General features: G+C 44.0%; 1 protein-coding gene across 2 annotated transcripts in view; it reads right to left on the bottom strand.

The window, feature by feature from the left end:
* The window catches only part of PPP1R16B (protein phosphatase 1 regulatory subunit 16B), a 456,537-nt gene that overhangs the window by 380,334 nt on the left and 57,387 nt on the right, over positions 1 to 18,816 (bottom strand). For both annotated transcript variants that reach the window (XM_078652152.1, XM_078652151.1), the window contains exon 2: positions 12,144 to 12,531. In XM_078652152.1, coding sequence (XP_078508278.1) covers positions 12,144 to 12,390 — 247 coding nt within the window. In that variant the 5' untranslated portion in view covers positions 12,391 to 12,531. The remainder of the gene's footprint in view (positions 1 to 12,143; positions 12,532 to 18,816) is intronic.

The raw sequence follows: 18,816 nt of genomic DNA, 5'->3' as shown, positions 1-18,816 counted from the left end.
GTTCATTGTCGTATTTTTCAAATTCACAGTGTGCTACTAGCTTCCTCAGCCTTGTTGCAAAATCATCCATGGACTCTTCTGGTTGCTGATATGCCATGTGAAAGGAATATCTCTCAAAGTCAACATTTCTTTGGGGGTCAAACTTGGCCGTTAGACATCGTTTTAACTTCTCATAGGTCTCTAATTCACTCGGTGGCAGTGTTATGAGGAGGTCATCCACCTCATCCCCCACATAGTTCAGGAATAGATCCAGTTGTTTTTCTTTCACCACGTCAGTCGCCTTCATGTATCGTTCAAATTTTATGAGCCATTTCTCCCATCTGATGCCCACTTGTGGTTCTGATACAGTGAAAGGCACTGGTCTGCGGAATTGTGCGCTTTGCTTTGGTTCCGACATGTCTCTTGTTCTTTTCTGTTCTCTTCTTTACTGCTGCCTGCTCACCCTTATTTCCTTATCGTGCCTCTGTTGCCTTTGCTTGTGCTTGTTTTAAGTTTTCTTTGCTTTTGTCCTTTTTTCTTTTTCTCTTTTGTCTTTTCTTTGGGCTTCTGTTGTGTTTTTTTTTTTTTCTTTGCTTTTGTCCTTTTTACTTGCCCCTTTTGTTTGTGACTTTGTTGTTATTTCTTTATTTCTTTATGTTATTTATGTTATTTATTTATTTGTTATCTTCTTGGTGCTTTTTCCTTTCTTAATAGCACTTTTTACTCTTTTTCGCCCTTTGCCTGCCTTTAAGATGGCCGCCGCGCTTATTCTCTCTTCTTATTGGCTGGTACAGCCTGACTCTAAGATGGCCGCCGTCTTCTCGCGAGACTTCGCGGCCAATCACGAGGCCGCCTGACCTCAAAATGGCCGCCGCGCTCGTTCTTTGTCCCTATTGGTCCTCGCGCCTGGCCCCAATATGGCCGCCGAGACTCTCGCGAGAGCTCGCGCTGGCTTTGCTTTGTTATCTTTTGAAGCTCGCGCTCTTTGGCTGGCGCTTACCGCTTCGGTTGCGGCGGTCGGGGTGGGCTCCCACGTCGCCTCTTTCTTCTGCTGGATGGCGCGTCACTCTTCCCTCTTCGTATTTTGATCACGACGTATTCGTATTGTTTGGACACGATGTTCCGCCGATCAGCACAGCATGTAGTCCGTCACCGCCTCGTCGCCAGATGTCGTGTTCTGTGTCGCGCTGCGCATGCAGGAAACCACAATGGACACAGGTTGTGGTTGGAGGTACTTCTTTATTATATGTATGTCGTCTGTCTGTCTGGGCACGTCCGCCCTCGTCCTCGTCCTGCCTCATAATGTCCTTTTCCTGTCTGACCACAGGAAGTGGTCTGGTGACCTGGTCACCGCCCTGTGACCCACAGGGTCCTAGCGTCCGGTCTCTGTCCTCTGTCTTTCGTCATGGTTATCACATAGCCCAACGTGGAAGGGGTTAAACAGCTAATAACCACAGACAAAGCCAATAGTCGTGGCTGGTTTCAAGTCTGTCAGTTGTTCTGTTATATATCTGGATACAATAACAGAAAGCTCAGAGAGAAGACTGAATACTGGTTGGGTAGCACACTATGGTAGTTGCAGAAATATAATTTATGTGTTTAAGTCATGCCCGAATTACGAAGGCCTAACTCCTTTTAGAGACCCCACTCTATTATCATTCCACTCAAAGCCCTGGATGGCGCCTTCAACACTGCAAGGTCAACAATCCCTTTCTTCACCATCTGTGTATGGTTAGTTTATATACATACAATTTTAGTGTTTTGCTATGTTCTATTATGTTTCGTCAAGCTGTTTCTTTATATTTGTTTGTTATGTATTGCATTGTGTTTCGTTATGCCTGGAATCACGTTGCTTCGTTTAAGGGTGTCGGATTGAGTTAACAATTGGCAGTGACAGAGGTATGAGGTTCGGCAGTAAAGTGGTTATAAGGAGCTTGGAGATGAAGGACTGTAGCAAAGTGAGGGGTATCGGAGCTTTGTTGACCACAGTTATTGTTTGAAGATGAATCCCCCAGCCATCCCTGTGAATGCTGACAGCCACTGTTCTTGCCTTTGTCGCCTTCCTGCTGGACACATACTTGTTTGCCAAAGAGCTAGTAGCGCCATTACAGGCTGAGCTGGACTCGTGGCCTTATTCTGTTTTGCCTGTATATCCGCTTTGATCAGGCCTCAGTGGAAGAAGAAAGAAAGAAAAAAGAGAGAAAGAAAGAGAGAGAAAGAGAGAAAAAAGATAGAGAGCGAGAGAGAGAGAGAGAGAGAGAAGGTGTGTGTGTGTGTGTGTGTGTGTGTGTGTGTGTGTGGTGGCGTAGGAGCGTCTCCTCACGGAGCAGTGTAAACAAAAAATTTAAATGATAAGAACTGAAGTTATCATTTTATTTTTCGTATGGCCAAACATTCACGCACACTTCCATGTTCTACATGCAGCCTGCATGGAGAACATGCCCAGGCCCCCATTCCCTGGCTGAGCGCCGAACCACGGCGCTCAGACCAATCACAACGCTGCATTGCAGCTTTTTGCTTGGCTCAGGGGAGCCCGGGTGCTTGCCAAACACAACACTGCATAGGCTGTGGGGAGCCTGGTAGATTAATTTGACATGGGAGAGACGCAGCGAGATCAGCTAAGTGATTTTTCTTTTTTATATTCAAATGCCCCCCCACCCGCCGCCACGCCCATAACTTACTGGTCGCCACTGGTGTTTGTGTGTGTGTACGGTCCTCGTAAGTATAGGTATGTTATGTTGTGTGTGTTCATGACCATCATCTTGATAGGCATATATAGACTACATATGCATCTCTCTGCCCTCGATGACATCATAGGTTTGACTTTTCACCCACCCTTTCTGAATGACCTCCTGTCTACAGGGGATGGGCTGTGGATTAGGCAATGAGTAATAAAAACTAGAAGAAAGGAAAACGAGCTTTTCAACCCAGCATTTTCTTCCTCTGCCTTCTAGAGCACCTGCTCCCGGGGCAGCTATAACACTGAAAGGACAAGCCGGGTGCAGCAGCTGCTGGCTCTTGTTACCCCTAATCGACGTCAGTGTCGCCATAACACCCATCGAAGTCGCTTCGTGCGAAGCCGTGGCACTACACTTCACCTTATGCTTTTAATCGGATTATAAAGTATTATGTTGACATTTTTTTTACAGATTAAATCCGAGGAAGGGTCGAAATCCACAGCTCGAGAAACGAAAGGCCAAAAATGAGCCTGAGAAGAAACGCGTGTGAACTCAGGAAGGAAGTCCTTTGTTACCTATTCTGCTAAACTAAAAGTAGATTTCCTCTTTGAGGTCACAGTTTCTCTTCCTACCTCCTCGTTAATGAAACCGTGTGTCGGAGTTTCACTGAGAGCTTGACAGCAGGCATCAGTATTTCGGGGGTAACACTCACCCCGACTCTCCCATATCATTTTGAGCCCACACACCACCCGCGGGGCAGAGAATACCTCAAACATATTTTATGACACAACCAAATGGGACAGGCGGTTCGGAGAGCCATGAAACTACTACGAATAAAAAAGCAATGTATTTTGTTTGATAGTGTCAACATTATTAACGCAGCACATCAAAGTTCCTCAGCCTGAACAGCTCAGTTGTTTAACATAATACTTTCAGTTTAGCATCATTTTCAAATGGATAATGCATTTTTATAGCGCTTTCTGGTACAGTCTTGCAGTTCACGGCACTGCAAATAACAGCTACTGCTATTGCCTTTTCCAGTGATTATTAACCTTTGATGTTGACCTTCACGTTTCACATCACCCTTGCAACTGATATACCACTATCTACAGAAATCACAGTGGCTGCCTCCAAATCATGACCGCAGCAGTGGTGACTCAACAGTCTACGGATTCTGTGGATGTCTGCCATGCATGTTAGAATGATAAATTACAAATGGCCGCCTTCCCCAAGATTAATGTGCAAGCACACGTCAGGAAGCATGCACAGGCACACATTCCATGCACGTTGCGTCACAACTCACACCTGTTCTGCAGCAGGCATCTTGGAATGGGATTTCCTTAATAGAAAACCCATTACACCATTGACATTCATGCTTGCGTATGCATCTTGGCACATGCACTCTCATGGGGGTTGGGAAAAAAACATTGGCAAATCCAAGACCTTGCTCTCTTAGGGATGAGATCTGTTGGCTTTGCCAACGCTTGTTTGTACTCTGGTGGGATGCTTGGCTCTCCATTTACTAGATCCCACTTGAATGAAGATGTGTAAAGCCATCGCTATGTAGAACGTGTTTATTATTCTGTAAGAGCGCACAGTTAGTTGGCCAAGGCCTCAGAGTGCCGGGCATTTACAAAGCAGTACATCATCATTAGCGGCAAGAGTAATGCAATGCAGGAACGAATAACTAGAATCTTACCCTGGACAAGCCTGTCACATGCACAGCAAACAAGCATCGATAAAAGCCAACATCAGAGAGCGGTCCCCGTATTTACAGCTGCAAGGTTTCCTGTGTTGAATTCAGAGATGTGCTTTGTTTCTGGAGGAATAGGACTCTGTAAAGGAGTTATTTGCAACTAACAGTATTTTAAAGCTGCTTACTTGTGCAACAAATGAATGTATGTGTCTCCCTACCAGCTGGGCTAAGAAATATATTACAACTGTATTGAAGGCGATAGTATCCAAGAGCCACATTACAGTTCCATCTGTAATTTAGATGGGGGCCGGTAACTAAAGTTAGGTGTCCCAGCGGAACAAGGATATCCGCATTAACCGCCGATCCTGGGTGTTTCACCCAGATATTTTGTGGAACAGCCTCAATCTCTAGGTGAAACTCAAGGTACTGATGTAGAATTACCAGGGGAATCAGTCGCAGATTTACCGATTCCCACAGGGGCGGCTCTAGGCTCATGGCAGCCCTGGGCAAGGAGCGTAGGTAGGGCGCCCCGGAAGAGGGGGACCGGGCGGGGCGGAGCGCGGAGGCCAGTGACGAGGGGGGGTCAGGGTGTTTGGAAGTAGAACAGAGCCGGAGGCCCCCAAATCCCTGCCAGGGGCCGCCACGCAAATATGTATCCATCCTCAGAGGATTATTATATTAAGGATATATATTCGCGTGGTGGCCCCTGGGGTTTGGTGGCACTGTGCAGGTGCACAGCTTGCACATGCCTAAGGCCGCCCCTGATTCCCAGGATAATTCCTAATCTCTCAGCGGTTCCTCATGGTGCCACTTCTAATCCTTGGTAATTTTGTTCCTCAGAACAACTGGAATCTCTGATATGAGTAACTCTGGGGGAGGTAAAGTGGAGTTACCTGGTCTCCAGATGCAGAATAATCATGAGGCGCTAAGAAAGTAAAGGGCAGAAAAAAGTGAGCGGCAATCAATTACAATATATGGCGTTTCCAGGCAGGACAATGAAATGACAATCTGTTTGGTGGTGCACATCTGCAGTTACTGCCACACACGACAGCTGCAGGAATTGTTTCATAAGCTTTTGAAAGTAGCCAACCAGCTCTCGCCACATGCTCATTCTATTTAAATGTTCTTTCAAAGCCAGCTGCTCTCCGCCATTTTACGCGGTATTACTTGTTTACAGACTCTTTCTGGGGAAAGCATCCTCAGTGCAAGAACTGACACATCCATAAGACAGAGAGGTTAAACCTGAATGCAGCTGGAATCACCGAAGCCCTCTATTTTAAATATTTATTAACAAAAGGTATTTTTTAGAGAGACAGAGAGTGTCTGACGCCAGACCTACGTGTGAATTTTTTTTTCCTTAAAGGTAAATATTAAGGGCTGGGTGTCTCAACAGTGGGAAAATTCCAGAAAATGTTCAATATCTCCTGAGCAGAAACGAGCAGCAGTCTGATTGTTAAGTTGCTCTGTGAAGAATAGAACTATGTGGCCCATTAACACCATGAGATCGATTACATTTTGCAATAAATAGAAGGTGATGCCCTGTGGATGCCTTCAGAAGCCAAATAAAGCCTTTTAAACATAAGCATCAACCAAGGAGAGAACATTAAAATGGACGTATGTGGTGAAATATAGAAACTCCTAAGTTTAGAAGGATGGTGGTGAGATATACTCCTTTCGACAGAAAGGACTTGATGAAACCAGACTAACAGTGTTCTTTCCGCTTATATGATATATCACTAAAGACTGGATTACATTTTATGAACTCGCAGATAAAACAAATCTCCAGTGTTTCATGAGTATGAACACAGAGTCGTTTAAAGGCATGAGCAAAGTGGGCGCTGGCCCAGGGCCCCAAACTTTCAAGAGGGTTCCTGACAGAGCAAGCTCTGCCCTGTAGAGTCTTGCCCTGATAATCATGAAAAAAATATATATATATCGTTTTCAATACCGTTTTCCTTTCATTTATTTTTAATATGGGTGATGTGTGAGAGTCTATTACAGACATTTTGCAGAGAAAAGTTATGTTCATGTTTCATGCAACATCCATAAAAAAAGTTTCTTGTAGATCAAAAGAGGACTTCACATAAGAGAAATGGCAGGGGGTCACAGAGATTATTTGCAGAAATATTGGTGAGCTGCTACCCTGTTACAATATTGGAAATACACGTCATGAATATTCAGATGTGAAGACATTTAAAATTTGGACGTGTGTGCCTGTGCACTGTCGTTGAACTGGCCAAAGAGGGCATGAAAGACCTGAAACTGGATCATAAATTTAAAGCTGTTCCGCACAGGGGTCCCCAAAATAAGTTTGTCCCTGGGCCCCCAAAAACTTCCATGTCTCTGTATCAACAGTTGGTCCTGTGTGGATTCCATAAAAGGTTGAATATTAAAGTTCAACTGCAGCCCACCTTGAAGCAGGAACTTTAGGGATCTAGTATGGAACACCAAAGTGGAGAGAAACCAATCACCATTAAAAAGCCTTAGCCAAAGTAATAACGTTTTTTTGAAGACACAAAACAAACAAAACAAAAAAGAACTTTTGAGGATTCAAAAAAACTTATAATACCACAGCTTAGTCCTGAACTGTATCCAGAGAACACTGCAAATGGCTAGCATCCTCCAGTGCTGCTAATATAAGTGAGTGTTGTCAGGATCGGGTTCTGGAGTTCACTACGGGATCTGCAAGACTGTGAAGTCTACATGTTTCGAGCAGACTGAAACCTTTGAGAAGTTACATTCTGCACTGGCTGGTAGCTCCTTACTAGGCTACGCTTTCAGGAAATTGGCTTCCATCATGCCAACAACTATAATGAGTCTACAAGATAAATGGTTAGTCAAAGCCATGGAGAAAATGGTGGAGTCCACCGTACACACCGAGGTAAAAGAACCCTGACTGAACTTTAGATCAAATCTGTGCCCACCTGCTAAGGCTGCCTCCAAATGTACTCGGAGACTGCGCATTTCCAACCAGAGATCTGGCATCTTCTGCATGTCACTAACTGTTTTATCCAGTCTCTGCTACAGGCTTAATATTTCAACCGAACCGAAGATATGAATCCTGTCTTATCTGATCCATTTCTCTTCAGTCCTGCTTCATCGAAGCAGTTACCATTGGTAGGCATTTACTGCTGAGAAAATTGTCTCCAGTCTCTGGGAGAAGACACTAAGGGCATGTCTAACAAGTGACAAGTGAGAGCGAAGGTGTCACTTCCACACCCACGCCCCATCAGCAAATGGAGATATTCTTCTATCTTCACTTATAGCACAATGTCCCAATTCTATATTGTGGGTCCCTGATCAATAGTATCAAATGCAGATGACAGGTTGGACATTAGACGTACTTAAGTACCAGCCACTCAAACAAGAGCTGGATTCATGCCATATCAAACCATAAATCACGACATTTTGGCATTAAAAAATAAACACTTAATTAAATGTAGATTGATAACATTAACTGAAGTATTACATGACACCAGACTTTAGTAGACTGGTCCTATTCTTCAAGTGCTCAAATGATTTTTGCCTATCTCAAAGTGCTCTCAAGAAGCTAACAGGGGACGTTTTCGAAATGGAAAATTGTGCGATTCAAGATCTGAAGCTAGTTTTCCAGGTGGTTTACATCCTATTAATTGTTCTTATGGAGGATCCTAATGAGAAAGTTATAAAAATCTCAGATCCCCTCCCCAGTTAAGTAAGAGTTAAAAACTGAAGTTCTAAATTATTTTTGTAAAAACCAAATGAGAATGGTCTATGTCACAAGAGATCCAACTAAATCCACCCATGACCTGAAAACCTGGTCTACAATAGGTGGAATAGACTCACAACAACATCACACAACAATGCCAAGCCTCACTTGATGTCACACTGATGGACCAGATCCCTTGTCTAATTTGAACAACTAATGAAAATGAAAAACATTTGGAAAGTCCTGCAGTGCTTGACAGAAGTTATCACCTCAAGACAGCGTGTCTGCGATCCTTGAGTGGGTTGCGAGACAATTGTTGAATCTGATGTGCCAAGTGGCAGTATAGGTCAGGGACAAATGTCTGTCACTTCCACAAAAATATGATGGTTCCGTTTAGCAGAGAAGAACCAGGGAACAACCGAGGAGGGTGGGGTCACCTACACTGTGTGCCATCCAATAGGAGAAACTGTTGCTTTCCCCATTATTATAAGGAATACAGAAATGTATTAAAGCTGACCACATAGGACTGCTTTAAGTACTAAAACATTAACTACCAGCCAGATATGCACAGCATCAAAGATACAGACAGGTGATTTCACAAGTCATTGTTAAGGATGGGGTTGGCTGCTATTTGAAGGCACCACTCCTCAGAAGGAGTAGAACTACCGAAGAAAGCTTCTGCAGCCCCTACTAGACACTTCTTCTCCAGGCACTATAAAATCCTTGTCACAGTAGTTCAGCCCACCCTTCAAAACCAGCTCTGAGACTTCTGCACCATGTCCTGGGTACCAGTGTACTTACTGCCATGTGCAATCTACTATAAGGGTCCGGCCCACACCAACTTGTGCAGCCACATTTCCACAGAGCAGCACTCACTGAGATTCTGGTACCACCTGTGAACTTCCTTTTTTTGTAAAACTGTTATTAAACATTGTGAGTAGATGCAGAATGGAAAGCCATATGAACAATTCTGCCCTCAGTTCCCCACCAATCCCCTGTATCCAACTCTAGTCTGGCAATGTGCCTGAACCCTCAGTGCAACAATCCTCTTATGGACCTCACCCTTAAAAGATGTCAGATCAAGTGAGCATCTCCTGAAAAAACAGAGTGCATCAATACCTTGACACACAGTCTTCTACTACTGCTATAGTACATAATAATAATCCACATTTGTAAAGCGCACAATCACCCGTAAGGGTCTCTAGGCGCTGGGGGCCGTCGGGAAGATTAAGCAAGCTATTGCCCAGAGTCACATGGTGCTGGGCTAACCTGCCGCCGGTGCCGGGGATGGAACCGTGATCCCCAGATTCCGGAGTCAGTCGCCCTAGCCGCGGCGCCACATACTGTATATGGGAATTTGTAACCATGCAGACATTAGCTCAATTTTAATGTGATTGAGAGTCTGATCAGACTGGAAGGTACTATATATGAGGGTACAATTAAGAATGTTAAGTAAGAGGAAGCAATGAAAATGTAATGGCTGAGATACAATGAGATACGGTTGTACACAATCAATCTTCCTAACTTCTAGGGAAGTTTAGATCAAGCCATCATATCTAACAGGCTAACAGCTAAGACACTTGTTACAAGTTGGGTGGAATAGAGTAGGGTAGCTTCTATTTTGAATTTTCCATTGGAAAAAGAGGCATAACACTCAGAACCAGTTTCTCACACACCAAAATCTGCATGCTTTGTTTTTTTCTGGGCCTCTCTACCCGATAAATATCGACCGATTTGACAATCTCTCATGGAAAACTCTGAGGGTGTGATAATTATCACTCAACTCTAAATTCCAATCTACAACCGGATTTTAGCCCTGAACTTGTAAGGAGGTCCTAAAAGTGACCTACTGTAGAATGCTCATCGCAAGCGCCATGGAAATGGCTGTATCCAGCAGTATAGTTAGTCTATATGTTTTAAACGGCAGCAATAGAGGGGTCTATGGGCCATATTCATGAATACATTTTCCCATAGACACAGAATGGGCAAAACCCTTTGATGCATCTGGCCCTATATTCTGTTTGGGTGTATTTCCTTTCTTTGTATGCAGATATCTGTTTCTAAAATATAAGCTGAAAATAGTACAAATACGAGCACTAAAAGCAAGATGCGCAAGACGAGACGTGTAGATTGGTAAAGATGGATGCCCATAAACACGGTCATTTGAGTTTTTCAGCAACAGAAGACAAAGCAAAGTAGCAGCATTGAGTAAAATACGCTTCAAAAAAGGATATTGTGTGGCACTGTGCAGCACATTATCTAAACTGCTTTATTATGCTAGTTTGGCATTTTAACACATATAAATAGTTTATAGGCGAATATTTCAGCTCATTGGTAACCATTTACTACATTAATACAGCAGCAACTGGTAGGTGACCAGTAAACCTTTGAAAAGCATCTGTCATTGTGCAACACCATGCGTGGGGTCTTTTTTTCTAGTAAATTTTGAAAAGTTTGAGCTAGAACATTTTGCAGCAGGTGGTGGAATTTATGGCAAGTGTTGTAAATTCATAATTATGTAGAAAATGCTGAGCTGCAAAATTGCATATTGCCAGTGGTCATGCCATGTAACAATCTATAGAGACAATGGCATTTTTTATGGTTTTCTGCCAGCCTAAACCCTAAGATCAAAATGGTAGCCTTGTTAACTAAAAGTTTAAATGAATGAGAGAGCTCACTGTAGTAAGTGATGTAAAAGGAAAAATAGAACTGAGTGTATACTGTAACAGAGTACCTGCTTCTCTCTGAGACAGGCCGGTACCCTCAAATTAAAAATATTAAGGGCCATATTATCAAGAAAGGGCGATACATTATCACCGCTTTAATCGGCAGGAAACTGCCGCTAAAGCGGCGATAATGGGCTTGATAATATGCCCTTTATCGCCGCTTTAGCGGCAGTTTCCTGCTGATAAAAGCGGCGATAAAGTATAGCCCATTCTTGATAATATGGCCCTAAGTTTTTCTTCAGAAGTACTGGTACTCTCAGTCTCAAAATAAAAAAGTGCCGGTATTCAGTACCGGACAGTACCGGCCAATTTAAAGCGCTGACTGTAGGAGATGTAAAGTCAGAGATGGCGACTACCGGTACAATGCATAATAATAAAATTATTTACTGTGTATCGAACTGTATATTGAAGTACGGATGGTGAGAGCTAAATGTTAAAGGGACAGTAAGCAAAGTTACATGATATCTTTTGATCCTCGTGCAATTAGATTGTGTCGCTCAAGTACATGGCAGGGAAGGGAATCTTATCAGAGAGTTTCACAGAAGTGTAATGATTGTGCAATTATATGTTATGGGTTGCTTTTGTATTTTTATTGCACGAATGCAATTGCCTAATTTTTATTGTAATATATCACGAATTGTGATTTTATAAAATCACGATTTTCAAATAAGCCTCAGTGACCATGAATATTTGCAAACACACAAAGAATCTCAATCCTTACCTGCTGCATCACCTAACACTGACCAACTCTTGTATGTATGGTGCACCTGAAACCTGACAAGAAACACCACCTACTACTAAACTCCGCGTGCAAAAGCACAAGCGCACACCAAACCTAACCTGCAAACTATATCACAGATGTACACAGCACCACAACCTTGGCCTACAACACCACCCGCTACTCATCTCCTCTAATCAGATTATGACTTCTCAAAGTGTGGTGAAGGTAACTCCTCAATAAAACAGGTGCATAGCCAGATTTACATTTTAGGCGGAAAAGAAGAATAGAGGTACAGTTGTACAGAACAATTGAAGCAAAATGATGGTCGATCCCTCCATTTGGGAATTTGTTGCCATCTTTGACTCATTCATAAACATCATTGCTCCTCAAATCAGAGTTCACCAAGTCTTTGTTGCAGCAACAGAAGCCCCTCTTAACCAGTGATGGGGCACCTAATCCTAACTTATCTGTGCAGCTACTTGCTGTCCAAGCATTGAATCTTACTACATCTATCTGTCCATGCACGTAAAGTCAAAGCGGCACCAACATCTCCTATGAGAGCCCCAAGAAGAGCCCCAAACAGTGGTCAGTTACCTCATCAACAAGAAGCGAGTATGACTATTCATTAAAATGGTTGAAATAGTTAAAACCTCACCTTCCTCCACATCATTTCGCAGTGATGCCTCCAGCAGGGCCACATTGGGTTCGAAGGACACCCTCTTCCGGCTGCAAGGTGGCTTCTTCTTATCTGGCTTTCGCTTTTTGTTTTGCAAGTCCTTCTCGTACTGGGCCCACTTTTTCAACTGCTGGGCACGCCGCTTTCGTGCTGCCCGCAAACGCTCCAGCGTAGGAGCCTTCTCCAGGAGTTGCAGCTCTGCCAGCAGGTCCACGGGGTTTGCCATGATGAGCACAAGGGTGGAGCGGGCAGTGCAGCACTAACTCTCAGGAACTGCCAGGCAGCGGCACCAAATCTCTCACCATGGTAGCTAATGTGTTAGTGTCCCTCACTAGGATCTCATCCGCCTGTGTTGCACCCACGATCCCTGTATGGAAAAGAGGATAAAATTCAGCACTATTCAAAGAAAATGGTCAGCCATCTTAACATCAACGTTACACCCAGTAACCCTTTCACAAGCTTCTATGCAACAACCGTAACACCCTAGGGCAGGTGCCATGACTTCCGCACTTTTTTATCACCCTAGTAGCAGAATCTTATGTTTTGTGAGATATGCATCCCTAATATTGACCACTGACTGTAAGACGTACCCCTCTTTTGTTCCTTTGCTTTACTAAGATTTCTGCCACCAGAGGTAGAACTATGCACCTTTGGTACCTGTGCAATACTAAGGAACAGATACCCTTAGAAGATCCGTACCTAAACAATTCAACAGCATCCCAAGTACAGGGACTGTGTAAATACCCTATACCCACGCAAAGAATGGCACCATAGACCTTCTACCCCAGATCTTCACCGATACCACCCTCTAGGGCAAATACCTTCCCACCTGCGGTACAGGTGCAACTCCTGGGTGTAAGGACTTTTACAAGTTCTTACATGTTCCTCACTGATAAGTCTTCATTCTTCAAAATGTGTATGTCACTGCAATATGTGGGACATCCGAGGGGCAAGGACCTTCATACCACTCCGCCTTCATACATATGCTCACTGACGCAAACAAGACATCACGACTTCTGTACCTAGATGCTACTTCTGCCCTTCCAAAGGCCAAACACCATCCAACCATCTGGACACTCTCAGCACTGATGCACCACCATCCTCCTAGGGACCTTCACAATTTCTGTACCTGGACAAAGTGTTATCACCCATGAAGCAAGGCCACACTGATATCAATCCCTGCTGAGGGATCAGACCAGCAAACGCTCGGAGAGCACACACACTGCAGCTGAGAAGATATAAATATGTGCTTTAAATGGACCTGAACTGTCAGGTACTGTCAGGTACTGAGTACCTGCACTTCTTAAATTTGGACAGTACCTGCACTTCTTAAATTTGAAATGGAGCGACGAGCACTTCCCAGCAGGGGTCCAACACATTCAATAGGAGAGTGCCTGCGCTTTTCAGTAGTAAACGTATATACTCAAGTAGTACGTACATGGACTTATGCATTTCCATATCAAGCATTGCTACAAGACAAGCAATGCTAATACACTGCCACTCAAAGATGTTTCAAGTGTGAGTATGGAATCAAGTGAGAGTTATTTATTTATTTATTTATTTATTTTTTAACATTTAATATAGCGCGAACAATTGCCCGAAGGCGTCTCGGCGCTGTAATAGAGTCCACAACCTGGGAGTGTAACAACTGCGACCCTGAGTGCACTCGAGACATCTTGTTATTTTATGTTATTTTGATTTATTGGGCGCTCAATTTACCCCAGAAGGGGTATCTCGGCGCGAGACCAGGACACCAGGTAAAGAGGGCTATCTTTAAAATAGGTGAGTTGTGAGTAATTTCCTTTAGCACCAATGGCATTGTCCCCAGGACAGAGAGGAGGCAGAGCAGGTCTGTCACGATGAAAATAGACTCACAGAACACAGCGAAAACAAGAAAGTACCGCTCAGTGTCACGAAACTCCCCCATCGAGCTGCTTTCTCACTTCCCTTCAGTGCTGCTCATCTTTTGCATGAAGTGTTAGGTCTTGCGGCCTTGATACAGTCTACTCTGCATAAAGCAGCCACCCACGCCATCCTGGTCGTGTACCGGAAGACTGAGGAACACTTACCTTTCACACTGCACTCTCAGGCTTTTGGGTGTATGCCTGTCTCACAGCATGCATTTCAGGCCTAAGCTGGAAAAAAGTGCTGGGGCTGAAAGCTTTTTTAGAAGCCCAACACCAGAGCTGCTGCATGCCAGGGTTGTCGAAAGCCGGGGCTGCCCAATCCCAAGGCTAGCTAGTCTTGTCTGAACATTATGCTTGTTTCTTCCATCACCCTACACTTCTTGTCTCTTTACCTCAATCTTGCAGGTTCATTTTAATGGCCACTTTCATACTTTGTCAATATTTCCCTATCGTTCGCTTCTTCTTTTTTCCCTCTATTTTCTACCTTTTTCTCTCTTTGTTCTGGTACAAAGTCTGATGATGAAAAACAAGCACTGGTCTGCAAATCTGAGTTCCACTGGCCACCACCAGCAGCCACTGGCAGTATAGGGGCGACTTTCTATGTCAGTAATAGGTGCACAGTAGCAGAGCTCCTGGTCAGAGCTGATGTTAACCAATAGGGCAAGGTGTGATTTTGAAAGCTGGAACAATAAAGGACACTACTTGTGATGGTTGCAGTGGAATTTCAATAGTTGCTATGAGCGCGAGCTGAGTACTAAAATCAGTGCTTAATTTGAGCCAGTAGTTTACGGTGCTAGACACCGGCACTTGTCAGCACCAGGATTTATGCCAGTCTGTCACATGGTGGGGCTGTATACCTAATTTAGAGATGAGGACAGCAACAGTGTTTGTTCGTTCAATTTGCAGTAAAAATGATTAATACCTGCGCCCAAGCCCTCCTTATAGTATTAGATGCATGGAAAAGTCTGAATTGTCACACCTTCAGGAGTTGGATGGTTAGTAGTTATGTTGGAACCGTAACTGGCAGCACTGGCAGGGGCAATAGGTGTCTCAAGAGGCAGTTGCCTACTGACGAGGGCCCGTGAGCTTATTGTTTTACAAATTAAGCACTGGCTAAAGTAGTCGTAGAAAAGGTTTTTTACCAGCAACATTTTAAATTGAATGATCTACCTTCTTTCCGCAAGAGTTTGGGGAGGGTCTCCCCCTAAGTTTGGGGCCAAGCAATTGATTGCGCATGCAGTTGTTCAGATTTGTCCACTAAAAAGCCCCAGAAACTCATGAAATATTCCAAAACTTCACGATCAGTTGCTCAGTATACAGTATCCGGGAGCATTAAATCTCTGCAACTCCAACCAAGAATCAGAAGCTGTTCAACCCCAAATGCATATGTAACGTGACCACATGTTCAACTACCTCTTTACTTCATTCCACTGCAGGCACAGCATCTTCAAGCTGTGTGTGACACAAGAAGCACAATCCTCTTCTCATCACGGAGGGCATGAAAACACTTCCCACATAGGCCAGACTCACAACTAACATTCTTCCAATCAGTCATGAATCTCAAGTGTTTTATCTCTGACTCCTCATCGCTGGACCAACCCCATAAACAGTGCTTAATTTGTAAAATAATGAGAGCTGGTGCCAAAGCTCTGCTCTGGCAGTACTAATACAAATCGGTACGCCAAATACAATTCAAACGTAATCTTGAACACTTGAAAGAAAGGAGGTGAAAAACAGATGATTCAGCCTTCTATTCGTAATGTAGTAACCAAATTGTGCCCGTCAGTCTTATAGGACTACCTTTCCACTTCAGGACAGACAGTGTACTTTAAATAACCCTCATCCACCTGGGTTTCCCCTTGGTGGAATGCTTCATCATTGGGTTCTTCCCGTTCCACTGCGGAATGGGGTGTGCTACGACCGACAGGTTACGTTGGAGCACTTTTGATCGTACAATTTAAAGGATGAAGAGACAAAAAGGAGTGTGGGGGTGTTTATTTAGTGGAAAAACTAAAAATACCTGGCTTAGTAAGAAACCAAATGTATTCTTGTCTCCATCCGGTGTGATTAAAATTTGGGGAAAAGTTTGAAACTTTTGGAATTATGTTCATGAATTTCTGTGGTCTACATTTCAAGCCCTACCCAAGGCTTTTCATCAGACCAAGGAATGCTCCCTGATACCACTTCTGTTGAAAAAAACCTCAAATGTGTCTGTCGTTGGGTAAACACTACCATGTGTGTGATGGATGATGCATCCCGCCTCCTTCTGTCCAGGACTGTCACTATAACTAAATATCTTGATAAATGGTGTATGGGTATGGACCATAACTGTAGACCATGGGCTATTCATTCTTTTTTTTTTTTAATTTATTGTGAACTCCGGGCATCATTAAATCACACATGTTACCGTTAGCTCAACATCTCCAGGCCCGTATTGTTACGACATCACTGACATCAGTCTTACCCATGGCATTAGGAACAATCCCACAAATAATACATCAACTTCGGTTCCCCCCTCCCCCATCTCCCTTAGTCGGACATCGGATTAGTCTCCACGCTTTGTGGTACACATTTATATCCTCTGAATTTATTCCAGGCTCCCCAAACTCTTTCCCATTTTTGAGGACACCCTCTTTGTACATATGCCGCCCTCTCCGCCACCATAGCTTCATCCATGTGTTTACACCACTTTTGCAATTTAGGAGTCTCCCCTGAGCCCCACCTCTTCGCAATATTTCGCTTAGCAAACATCAGTCCCAACGTTACCCGATCCTGCGCTGGATGGCTCAGATCATTCGGTTCCCACATATTTAGTAAGCATCGTTTTGGTTCCGGAGTCAAAGACACCTCCACAGTTTGTGATACAGTCCTCATTATTTTAACCCAATATGCCATAATGTAAATGTAAATGTACAGGAATTTATATAGCGCAAATCACCGAGCGGTTTCTAAGCGCTTGCTTAGGGAACCCGTCCTGGTATTCCCCTGTGACATAACCCCAGCAGGGTATCCGCAAGGTGAAAGCCAGGCATCCCGCCGCGAGGGGCCGTTGTGGAGATTAAGCAAGCTATTGCCCAGAGTCGCAGAGTGTGAACCTGTGAATCGAGTAGGCACCGGAGCGAGAATTGTCGAGTCCATGGACATTTTAGGACTCAAGACCCCGCCGAGCCGGGAATTGAACCCTGGTCCCGGGCTGACCTCTGCTTCCAGGTCTGCCTCCTCTAAGCAGTGAGCCACACTTCTCCACATAATCTTCGGGCATTCCCTGAATAGTATGGTAAAAAGTACCTTCCTCCCCACAACCTCTCAGACAGGACCGATGAGAAGCGGTCCCTATTTTGTAAAGAATCACTCTAGTGTAGTATGTACGGTGACGTATTTTTAGTTGTACCAACCTCAATCGTGAGGGTATTGCAACCTCACGTGGGGATGATATTGCCCCTTGCCAATCCGAGTCATCAAATTCTCCTAAAGGGCTATTCATTCTTAACCGTACTGTTTGTTGCTGTTATGAAATGTAATAAATAAAAATGTAAAATAAAAAATACATTTGAGTGCAAAATACATATTGATACAGTACCCACTCGGTAATATGTCTGTTATGTTAGAAGCCAAAATGAGGCTTCATGAGCCCAAAATAGGGGGAAGGTACGCCTTAAGCCCTTACTTTTAGGAGATAGCCCGCCCATGGCTCAGAGGAGCTGTCGGTTTTCTACCCAACACCTGAAGTGGAAAAGTAGTCCTATAAGACGGACAGGCTCAATTTTGTTACGTAAATTTGAAGTCACTTTATGTCTCTTTCATCCACTACCAGACATTCCCTCCTGCTGTATCTTTCTTTTCCAGGTTCATGGTTTCTTGCTTTGTGCCCGTTTTTCATCTTTCTCTTCCTCCATCTTTTCAATTTGTGGTTGTTTTCCTCTGACTTGCTCACGGTGAATATCTGATGGGAAAAAATAAGTGCAGGTCCCAAAAAAATGAGTGGCAGTCGGCCCCACCAGCAACCACTGGCTCAAATTGAGCACTGTCCCTAACAGCAGTGACAGAATAACACCCTTCCAACAAAGAACATCTTATAGCTAGCTTGTTATCACCTGCTAATGTGCTTTGGTGCCTCATCAAGGTATGAAGCGCTATATGAATATATCTGCATTACATTACAGGTGCATTAACAGGGCTATATTATGCTCCCTTCACTTGGATATTCATGGCTGCTTTGTGCCAATATTGAGGTGCCCTGGCAGAGCTGCGTTTTCCCACATCACACAACAACAGGAGATTTAGGGGGTACTCTAAATCCTCCATCAAAATACGCACCCACCTGCGTCACTTTCGCATTAAAAATAAATTGTAGTTTCCATCTCGAAATCTCCTCTTGTTATTAAATCAAAAAGGCACAGAACACGCCTGAAAAAACAAATCTTTTCCTGTTTGCCGCGCATTGTTCATCAAGCAGGCTCCGCACCACTATTTAATCCGGTTAATCCATGAAATATCATGTTGTCTGGCCCTGCTCAGAAAACACAAACTCATTTAATATACTTCCCTAATTCCCCGAGCAGGGAAGGGGCAGGAAGCCAGGGCGGGAGTGGCAGCTGAGGCCCCGCTCACGTGCGGTGTGAGTTACTTCTACCATCTGGCCTTAAAAGCAGAGCAGTGGAAATGACTTTTTTTTCCTTTCAGCAGACCTCAATAGTCCGCCATTTTACAACAGAGGCAGCACGTCTTGCACACCAGCCAAACTT

This window comes from Lissotriton helveticus, chromosome 7 (assembly GCF_964261635.1).
Source record: "Lissotriton helveticus chromosome 7, aLisHel1.1, whole genome shotgun sequence".
Lineage (NCBI taxonomy): Eukaryota > Metazoa > Chordata > Amphibia > Caudata > Salamandridae > Lissotriton > Lissotriton helveticus.
Note: the sequence above shows the minus strand (reverse complement) of the source record. Positions and strands in the feature narration are given on the sequence as shown.